Raw genomic sequence first — 11,271 nt, forward strand, 5'->3', positions numbered from 1 at the left:
TCATTATGGGAAGTTTGATGTCACTTTCCCCCCAAGAAAAAAGACATTGAGTTAAACATTATTAGCTGCAAAGTTGCTCAACATCAAACTGCACTTAAAGTTACAGTACAATGGGACAGCTGCAAACATGGGAAACTCATTGCCCCAGTTGCACGCAAAGGAACAAAGAAAATGAAAGATAGTGAAATTTATGGAAGATCCATATTATACACCTAAAGCATGTTCAGCACACATTTGAAACACATTATTCACCCCCAAAATTGTAGGAACTATAGTAAGGTTACCAGATTTTTTTCAAAGAATCCGGGGACACTTTTTCTTTTTTTGAAAAGAGAAAAAGGTTATTTTAAAAAGTTATTATTATTATTATTTTAAAGAAGTAATATGTCCTCTTCTGTGGTCTCCTCTGTCACATGGCCTTCCTCTAGGCCCTGACCTGCTCTCTTGGAGAGTGCTAGCCGCTGTGGAGTAGGCTCGGCTTGGGCCTGGGCTTGGCCATGTGTCCTTGCCCTCCCAGTGCTCTCCTACTTCTCCTCTTCAGCAGCAGTAGCGGCGCAGCAAGGTCGGGGCTCACCTCTTTTTTCCCCTTCCTCTTTCTCTCCCTTCCTTCTCCTTCTCCTCTCCCCCTTCTCTCTGCGTCAGCTCTGGGGTTTTCCTGGCCCCAGAGCACCACTGGGCAGTCGGCCGGGTGGCCAGGTGCTGTTGCTCCAGGCTCGATTTGGGTTGGAGGTGTCAGCGGTTTCCCCAGTTGATGCGCCAGGCGTCTCCAGTTCCCCCTTGGCAGTGGCTGTGGCAGTGACAGTCTCAGCAGCCCGGAGCCAACCTGGTAGCGCAGTTGGCTCTGGCTGGCTTCAGGAGCTGCCCGCTGCCATGGTGCCCGCCATTTTGCCTTGCCGGAGGTCCCCATATGATGTGTCTTGTGCCGTTGAACCAATCACACAACATTCATTCCCTGCTAATAAATCTACAACACCTAAAATATAAATCTGGGGACATTAAATGAAATCCGGGGACATTCCGGGGACGGATTTTGTCCGTGGACAGATTTGTAAATCCAGGGACTGTCCCCGGGAAACAGGGACTTCTGGCAACCATAAACAGAGCTACTCCATCTCAGAGCTACCATTTCTAGCACTCCTAAGAACTTACACTTCCCAGGGTTATTTGGGAGAAGTCCTGTGCTTTAAATGTGCACCACTTGTGCTTTAGATGTATAGTGCGGATCTGCCCATAGCTATGTATACTAATTCTATATTGGTGCAGCTCCATCAAGTTGCATCTCCAACTGATTACCCACTAGTTATTAGGCAACATTTAATCAGATAAAGATTTTTACTTGGCATGGAGACAAGTGTTTAAAACTGTTAATTGCTGAAGATCAATTGTTAATTGCTGAAGTAATTGTTAATATTGAAGACTAGCACAACGAGACAGAAAATGAGACATGATTTACATGTGCAGACTGTAAAAATCATGCTTTGTATCATTTCCCACATCTATTCCACTTTTTCCACTGTGTGAACTGTACTCCTAATTTTTAACTCATTTATTCCTTTATTTCTGTAATGCAACCCATAGGGGAGAATAAGGTATGAAGGTATCTGAAATTTGCTAAGTAGATGGGATGTGGGTGGTGCTGTGGGTTAAGCCACAGAGCCTAGGGCTTGCCGATCAGAAGATTGGCAGTTTGAATCCCCACGACAGGGTGAGCTCCCATTGCTCGGTCCCTGCTCCTGCCAACCTAGCAGTTTGAAAGCACGTCAAAGTGCAAGTAGATAAATAGGTATCGCTCCGGCAGGAAGGTAAACGGCATTTCCATGCGCTGCTCTGGTTTGCCGAAGTGGCTTAGTCATGCTGACCACATGACCTGGAAGCTGTACACCAGCTCCCTTGGCCAATAAAGCGAGATGAGCGCCGCAACGCCAGAGTCGGTCATGACTGGACCTAATGGTCTGGGGTTCCTTTACCTTTACCTTATTTCTGGATTTTCCTGGGATTTCATTACCGGGATTTCAAAGGTGGAACTGACGTCCCAGGGTCATTTCCAACAGGCTCTTTATATTGGATCTTAGACAAGTTGACCGAAAATTGTGAGTTTTTTGCGTTTTTGTAAAAAAAGAAAGAAAAAAAAGCTCAATAATCTGGGAGTTTGTTTAAAAACAGCTCAACTTTTTGAAATATGGCAACCCTGTAGTTAAGGAATCCACATACTGAATGCATTTTTGTTATCTTTTTAAAAAAGTTGCTTGCTGCTGCAGCTCTTACCTTAGCAAACGATATACTTCTTTCAGTCTAGATATTCAACTTGTAAATAGATTAAAATCCACAGAACCAGAGTAAGATGTTATCATCAGTTTGCCCACACACACATTAAAGCAGAGGAGAGATATAGCTTCTTTGTATACTTTTGAGAGTGCTGATTTTCTCACATCTACCCTCCTTTGGAAAAGAAAAACCAACCTCCCTTTAGGAGAAAAAACCAAAACCTTTAGAGATTTTTCATGTCATATGAGAATTCCTTTGTTTTTGAAAACATAAATGATTAATAAGGTCTTTTGAGATGGTATGTTAATTGTTTGTTTTATATGATATTGTCTAGAGTGAGAGAGAAAATTTTGAGCTTGTTTAAGCAAACTTGCTGATGAATAACATGAAATTTCATGTTGGAGTCCATCTTTGAAATTCTTTTGTAGTTCTTCTCAGGGCAGTAACAGTGAATCCTTCTTCTTTTTTACCCATTGGTTTCTTCATGTTGCCTTTTTTATATATCAGATCTGTATCCATTTATTAGTTTGGGAAAGGATCATCAGTTTGTTCTTTGTAGGCAGCAAATGGGTATTGTTGACAACTAAAGGAATATATCATATTGGTTGATTTTATCATGTCTCATAATACTTTTGCAAATAGGGAGATTTCACCCCAACTTTCATTTCCTTTTTTGCCTTCCCATCCATATAATTTTGGTGAGCTCAGTATGAAACTTCAATACTTGATTGAAAACCACCAAATAAGTTGTGGTGGAGTTATTAAGTTATAGTGGGCTTGTGTTGAGTTAAACTGGAAATGTGTTTATAATGTTATCAAGACTATTTTTGGGAACATGCTTTTGTTAAATACTATGATTGTTCTGTTAGGCTCTTAAAAGTGATGTAAGGTTCAGACAAAGTTCCTCAGTTTATTTATTTGCATTTATTTATTAAATTTTATACCACCCTTCATTTGCATACCCTCCAAAATTTCTCCAATGAAAATAGGGACATCCCATTCCATAATGATAATTTTACTATTTATACCCCACACATCTTACTGGGTTGCCTCTGAGCAGCTCCCAACATACCGTAATTTTCGCTCCATAACACGCAGTTTTTTCCTCCTAGAAAGTAAGGGGAAATGTCTGTGCGTGTTATGGAGCGAATGCCTACGGATGGCGGGGGAATCTGCTGCAGTCGTGAGCAGTCCGTGGCTTGCTTTGAAACAGCAAAGCGGGTGTAAGCGGTTCCTGTCAGCGAGCCCAGCCGGGGAGGAGGGAGAGAAGCAGAGCGGGAGAGGACAGGAGCCGCTTACACGAGTGTAAACAGCTCCTGTCCAGTTGGCTGCTTTAAAACAACCCCGTGCTCTCTGTCCCTGCCTGCAGTTTTTTGCTGTCCGATTTTGGATTAGCCACTGTAGGGGCTGTGTGTGTGTGTGCTTGAGCTATCGTTCTCCTCCTCCTGCCTCCCGTTCACTCTCCCAGTGCCCCTGCGCTCTCCCAGCGCCCCTGCGACTTTAGGATTGATACTCTGTGTGTGTGTGTGTGTGTGTGTGTGTGTGTGTGTGAGAGAGAGAGAGAGAGAGAGAGAGAGGGATCGTTCTCCTTCTCTTGCTTCCCGTTCACTCTCCCAGCGCCCCTGTGCTCTCCCAGCGCCCCTGCGACTTTAGGATTGATACTCTGTGTGTCTGTGTGTGTGTGAGGGATCGTTCTCCTTCTCTTGCTTCCCATTCACTCTCCCAGCGCCCCTGCGACTTCCAGCGCCCCTGCGACTTTAGGGCCGGTTCTCTGTGTGCGTGTGTGTGTTTTGACCTCACTGGGCTTGTTGGGGGAGAGTGTTGGTTGCAATTTTTCCTTTGTTTGTCATAGTGCGTTGCTTTTAATTATCTTTAAGTGTGAGTGTGAGTGTTTCAGCAGCGCTGAGCCGGGGAGGAGGGAGAGAAGCAGAGCCTGCTTGTTTTAAAGGAGCAAAGCGGGAGAGGAGAGGAGCCTCTCCTGCCTTATTAGCAGCATCCTTCTCCACACACCCCACGTGTGTTCCTTCTCCCCTTAAACCCCTCTCCTGCATTATTAGCAGCATCCTTCTCCACACACCCCACGTGTGCTCCTTGTCCCTTGAATGCTTTTCCTTCCCTCCCCACTTAAAACGTGGTTACAAAGCATGGATCCACATGGATCCTAGGATTTTTGCACTGGGTCACCCCAAATTCACCATCAGATCACATAGCATGTCCATGGCTACAGCCTGCACCAAAAAACACACACGCACCCACTGTTTCATGGGGGCGCAATGGTGCAAAAACGTGGTTACAAAGCATGGATCCACATGGATCCTCAGGATTTTTGCATTGGGCTACCCCAAACTCACCGTCAGAACACATGTCTGTGGCCACAGCATGAACCACAAAAATCATACATCCACTGTTTCGTTTAGAATATTTTTTTCTTGTTTTCCTTCTCTAAAAACTACGTGCGTGTTATGGTCAGGTGAGTGTTATAGAGAGAAAAATACGGTACATAAAATCATAATAAAACATTAAAAAAACACATTTCCTAAACAGATTGCCTTCACATGGCTCAGGGGTCAGATACCCTCCAATATTTCTCCAATGAAAATAGGGATGTCTTAAGGAAAAGTGGGAGATTCTGGGATCTTATCAGAAACCAGGATGGCTTCTCTAAATCAGGGATGTCCCTGGAAATTAGGGACACTTGGAGGTCTGCATATGTAGATCTCAGGGTGATTCTCAACATAAAAATACACCAAAGAACCACAAAAATATAATAAAAACAAGAACAAGAACAAACCAATAAAGCCTCTTTTGATCATTTCCTTTCAGTGAAATGTCAAAGACCTTCTTCCCAGAATCTTCAACATGGCAGTTTTGACTTCCTGGTTCCTCAGTGTATAGATAAGTGGGTTCAAAACTGGTGTAACAGCACTGTATATGAGGGTCACCATCATATCCCTTTGAGAAGCATTACCAACAGAGGGGAGCATGTAGTTAAACAACACTGGCACGTACATCAATCCAACCACCATCAGATGGGATCCACATGTGGAGAAAGCTTTCTGCCGACCAGTTTGGGATTGTACTTTGAAGAGAAGAAAAATGATAATGTAGAAGTAGGAGAGGAGTGTGGCAATGAAAGGTCCCATGACAATGCAACTGGTTACAATATTAAGAAGTAAGAGATTCAGGTCAGTACTACCACAGGCCAGTTTCAGCAAAGGCTTGATTTCACAAAAAAAGTGTTCAATGTGATTGGGCCCACAGAAGGGCAAACGGGCAGTTGCCACTGCATGCATCAGGGCATGAAAAAAGGCAGTAGACCATGTGGCTGTTGCCAAGATTTGGCAGACCTGCTTGCGCATGATGATGGAGTAACGCAAAGGGTTGCATATTGCTACATAGCGATCAAATGCCATTACTCCAAGAAGAATGGCTTCACTGCTGCCCAAGAAATGGAAAAAGTGGAGTTGTGCCATGCAACCACCAAAGGAAATGGTTTGGACTGGCAACAGAAAACCAGCTAGCATCTTTGGAACTGTGGTTGTGGTAAAGAAGATATCAAGGCAGGAAAGGTTTCCAAGAAAAAAGTACATGGGAGTGTGCAGCTTTGGTTCAACTATTGCAACAAGCACAATAGATGCATTCCCCAATAGGCTGGCTAAATATAGCATCAGGAAGGTGACAAAGAGTGTACACTGAAGACCCCAGAGATTGGTTAGGCCCATCAAGATGAATTCTCTCACCTCTGTTTGGTTCTTCATCTCTAAAAGACAGCAGGGAGAAAGAAAGGTAGGTGAGTACCATTCAAGCCATTTACCTATAGGGTGGTTCCTCTACTTATAAACGTGATCCCTTCCAGGGTGCCGTTCGCACCCTGAAAAGTCCGTAAGTAGAACACCACTTCTGCTTGTGCATGTGACGTGATAGAGCACTTCTGCGCATGCGTGAACCGGCGAACCCAGAAGTGTTCATAACCTGGAAAAAGGCAATGTGAAGCAAACGGAACTCGAGGTATGACTGTGTCTGAAATCTCTACAAACATAAGCAGATAAAACCCCAGTCTAATTCTAAACCCACTTACATTCTTTATAGGGAAATGATTTTATTTTTCCTACAACCATAATCGTTGCTTGCGTGCCCAGGTGTCGCACAACCCTCAAACCTGTCTGATGAATAGCAATCAAGAAACAGTATTTTTGGTCAAATCAGGGACAATTTTATTGCCATCCCAGTCGCAGAGCCATCCCCTCCTACCCCCAGAAATAGACACTCACATTTTAGCATATCATTACATAAATAACTACAACAAAATTGTACCTGTGTTCTCCTTCCAGTATGACTCTTTCAGGATCATCTGAAATCCACATTTGGACAAAGAATAGTTACAGATAGCATTGGTCAAGATTAATGTTTACCAATTAATTAATTTTTGCCAATTCAGTTATTCAAGTTGCAGCAAACACCCATTTAAATTATTGAACCCAAGTTATGTTCATTAACTTCAAATGGTCTTATCTTACTAGCACTAGCACCAGTTTCAACCCTTTGCTTTACTTTATCATCATGAGCATTTCATTTTTCTATTGTGTTCTTTACTCACGTTTATCAGCTGTAGTTTTCACAAAAGCAGGCTGTAATATGCATAATTTCACCCTGGGAGTAAAGAATTGGATGAACATAAATTGCTATATTAACATCCAGCTATATAGTGTGTTCTTTCAAGCTGCAGACGGTGCCTACCTTGATGAGTTCGCTTTTCCCTTAGATGATTGAACATGAGACTGATGTTAAGTGGTATGAAGGAAGTATTTAAAGGAGACAAAAGAAATACACTCTGATTGCTGTGTGACCCCACGTTAATGTGTAAGCCTAAGACTTAGTATGCAACATGTGCCCAGCTTGTTAAAGATTGTTGGCTGTCATTGGGGAAATCAGCTACATTCATTAATTTAGTACCTCTTCATGTGGGAATAGTCTATAAATCTCTTGGTTTTGAGAAAATAAACACTGTGTGCCTTTGAGAATATAAAGTGTGCTTTTGAGAACACAATTTGTAGAATCAATAAATTCTGCCAAGCTGTTTTTAATGACCAATTTTATTTTTAGAATATTATTTTATAAGGCCCACATTCTTGAGTACAGAATCCATCATAATGTAATTGTATTTGCACCTTGGAAGCTGTGTACAGATTTTCTCCTCATGTGCCCAGGCACCACCATTACCCTGATGTCCCCTGATTTAGGAAAAGAACCAATCAATACACAATAATAATTTTGGGGGTCAATTAAGGCCACAGCTTTTATTATTTACAGGTGTAATAGGTTTGGCAAACACACCGCGTTTAACCATTAACACCCAGCCCAGCTGCTGGAAGTATTTCCAAAGGGGGTTGCTCCTGAGACGAGGAGGACCTGTAACATACAGTACATCCAAATGGGTCACCCCCACAGGAGAACTGTCTTAAGGAGTGCTATGGCCCTAGCCCATGCCTGGGTGTCTGAAGAGTAGCACCTCCTCCCAGATCCCTTTAATGGGATACCCATTTCCTTTGGAGGCTCAGGCAGAAGCTTACAACCCCCTAAAACAAGAGTAGGGCCAACCTAAACTGTCATCTGAGCAACTACCATTATGTCTAAACACGGCCTCTTGTCAGGTTTCAGTGAATTCTGATCCTTTCCCCTCTCACAGTAGACAGTCAAGGAAGTATCAAGGACACTTGATACTTGGTGGAGTCTCCTTCTTTGGAGGTCTTTAAGCAGAGGCTTGACAACCATATGTCAGGAGTGCTCTGATGGTGTTTCCTGCTTGGCAGGGGGTTGGACTCGATGGCCCTTGTGGTCTCTTCCAACTCTATGATTCTATGATTCTATGATTCTAAGTAGACAAGGAAGCTCTTATTGAGTCTTTATTCAATATTCATGGCAAGAGGCCTCTGTACACTGCCTCTTAAGTTAATGGTGTTGCTCCAACTGAGCTCCTCCTCCCTCCCTTCCTAGCAACAGCACTTCACCTTACAGTGGCCGCCAGGGTCTAATTGTCTCTGAGTCCTTTGCTCTTCCACTTTCAATGCATGCCAGGTTCTGGGAGAAGGAGGGGGCGTCAGAAATGCTGTTCTGTGAGAATGTGTCTCTGTCTCGCCCTTCTCTTCTCTCAACACCTCCCAACTCTTCTGTTCACCTGTCTCTGAGCTGTGACCTTCCTCAAACCACAGCTTCAGGAGAAAGGGGGGCAGTATCCACCATTCCTCCTCAGTCTCATCCCCCTCAGTCCAGTCCCTGACACCTCTTTATCAAAGGTGGTGTTGGGGTGCCAAATCAAGAATCCACCCAATAACTCAACTTTGCATTTCACTGCACAGTTCACCTTCTTTCTTGCTTGAATTATACAAATTGGGTGTGGAACACCACACCATTGCCTCCTTTCCAACAGTTCAGACCCATTTGTGGGTAATTTCTCATTAAAAAGCAAATTAATTCATACTTTGTGAAACAATCAGCAAAACAAAACACAGCCATGCTTTAAAATGGTAACTTCTTTGAATTTAGCAATGTCACCCAAGTAATATGTACAAAAATGCATACACCAGTGTAAAGTGACATGTTTGTGGAAGTAGCACACAAAATTCTATTATAGTAGGGGGAAATGGTATATCAGGAGAAATCCCATACAAACATGTGGCAATCAGGAGAAATTCACACTGAAATTGGAGAATTTTCACGAGGACTTTAAATAATGCAAACTGATGTGGAAATGTGGAAAGTGAAAATAAGTTGGAAAAATGAGAAACTGAGGGAAAATGTAGTTGACAGATTTGCTCATCTTAGCCTAGACAAACTATGTTCTGTAACCAAGGTGTCACAGGAGCCCCTCATTTTCCCAAGAGATTGCTTTTTCAGCTGAATGTTGCTTTTATTTGTTTATACCTGCTTACAATGATACCCTCTTTCCATCAGATCTGGGCTTTGGATCAGCTCCTAGCTTCTTGGTTTTATTCTCAAATGTCATCTCAGTTGCCAGGGTAGAATTCTAACTGCTGCATCACATCTGAACTGGATATGATCTGCATATGCACATGCTTCTTTTGATAAACTGAAAATAGAGTAGTGAGAGCATTTTGGCCCTTACTGCCAGTACAATGAATTTTGGACCTGCCAGTATGATATCTCTTCAGCAACACAGATTGCTGTTTCCCAAAAACTAACCATTTACACATACTTCTGGCAATGCAAGTACAGTCACATTCCTCCCTCCCTTTCTTTTTGATGAAATTACAGAGGCATATCAGTTCCCTTTATCCCACAATGAAATAATTTTTGTTTTCAACATTGAATAAGGACCATGCCTTCCATCAATCAAGATCTACCCCAAAGATCTTACCTGCATTACATTGCAGCAGAGAGTTTGGCCATAGAGTATACACTTGCCTATGATCTACAGACAAGCCCTACAGGCATGCTCACATGGTTATTCATGTTTTAAAGGCATGTTGGCTTTTTCTGTGTGTTACATACATTTTTAGGTGTGTACAGGAAAGGGGAATCACCATAACGATTCATTATGAAAGTCTGTAGACCAAGGATGGGAAGCATTAGCTCTCCATTTGTTCTTGGACCACAACTCTCATATTCTTTGGTTATTGGCAATGATGTCTGGGATTATTGGAGGTACAGTCCAACAGCATCTGGATTGTTCTATATCCCTATTGTAGACCTTTTGTGAGGTTGAACCAGTTTCAGAGACCAGATCCATCCAACAGATAATTACTTACTGTAGCTTGGAAAGACACAATATAAAAGACTGTGGATTTGATCTGATAAAAAGATTTAGAAAATTCATGCCCGTTGCATGAAAATATCCCACCCACCAATAAAGAATCCAGATATAGCTGCCCCCTCCCTTAGTTCAACACAGGAAAGCCTAAAAGTGGTTATGAGGATCTTTTGACATTCTCTGTGCCTAGCTGCATCTTATGACCTTCCATGGCCAATATCAGTTCTCTGAAACAAGGGCAATAACAAACTATTAAGTCCATATTTAAGCTCTGCACTTTTGATTTATTAATTTCTTAATAGCAGTTTTCACTTCTTGATTCCTTAGAGTGTAAATCAGAGGATTCAGAACTGGAGTGACAACAGTGTACATGAGAGTGACCATGATTTCTTGCTTTAGGGATTCTCCTGAGGAGGGGGGAACGTAAGTCAAGATAGCCCCTGCATAGAAAAGAGTCACAACTGTGATATGTGAGGCACATGTGGAGAAGGCTTTTGCTCTGCTTTCCTTAGACTTTACCTTTAAGAAGAGGAAGGAGAGGATGTAGGTGTATGAAAGAAATGTTAGGAGGAAAGGGAGCACAACAATTAGGCCTGTAACTATGTTGAGGAGCTGGAGGTTAAGAATGGTGCTACAGCACGCCAATCTCAAAAGGGGTTTAATGTCACAGAAGAAGTGCTGAACTATGTTGGGGCCACAGAAATGGACCCGAGATGTCATTATGGTGTGCATGAGAGCATGGAGGAATCCAGTGGTCCAGGTAGCCATGGCCAAGAAAAGGCAAGTCTTCTTGTTCATGATGACAGTGTAACGCAGTGGATTACATATTGCTACATAGCGGTCATAGGCCATGACACCCAGCAGTAAAGCCTCACTGCTACCCAGGAAGTGGAAAAAATGAAGCTGTGTCATGCATCCAATAAAAGAGATTTTCTGGTATCCAAAGAGGAAGCCTGTCAACATCTTTGGTACAGTGACGGTGGAGTAGCATATGTCAAGGCAAGAGAGGTTCCCAAGAAAGAAGTACATGGGGATGTGCAGGCGTGGCTCAATCAGTGCTATGAGTAAAATGATGGCATTCCCTACCATGATAACAAAGTAGACAAACAAGAAGATGATGAAGAAGAAGGTTTTCCGCCCAGGGACATTAGTCAGACCCATGAGGATAAAATTATTCACATTTGTCTGGTTCTCCATCACTGAAAATAAAGGCAGAAATATTGCAAGGAAGCATCATT

General features: G+C 42.7%; 2 protein-coding genes across 2 annotated transcripts; both read right to left on the reverse strand.

Annotated features, from left to right (window-relative positions):
• Positions 1–5,084: 5,084 nt before the first annotated feature.
• Positions 5,085–6,023, reverse strand: LOC128400408 (olfactory receptor 12D1-like). Its single transcript, XM_053362591.1, has one exon. It carries the CDS (start codon positions 6,021–6,023, stop codon positions 5,085–5,087), a length of 939 nt encoding a protein of 312 aa, XP_053218566.1.
• A 4,274-nt stretch (positions 6,024–10,297) lies between these two features.
• On the reverse strand, positions 10,298–11,230 carry LOC128400409 (olfactory receptor 12D1-like). The gene has a single exon (XM_053362593.1). The coding sequence runs from the start codon at positions 11,228–11,230 to the stop codon at positions 10,298–10,300; it is 933 nt and encodes a 310-aa protein (XP_053218568.1).
• Between the last annotated feature and the right edge of the window lie 41 nt (positions 11,231–11,271).

Source organism: Podarcis raffonei, chromosome 13 (genome assembly GCF_027172205.1).
Source record: "Podarcis raffonei isolate rPodRaf1 chromosome 13, rPodRaf1.pri, whole genome shotgun sequence".
NCBI lineage: Eukaryota > Metazoa > Chordata > Lepidosauria > Squamata > Lacertidae > Podarcis > Podarcis raffonei.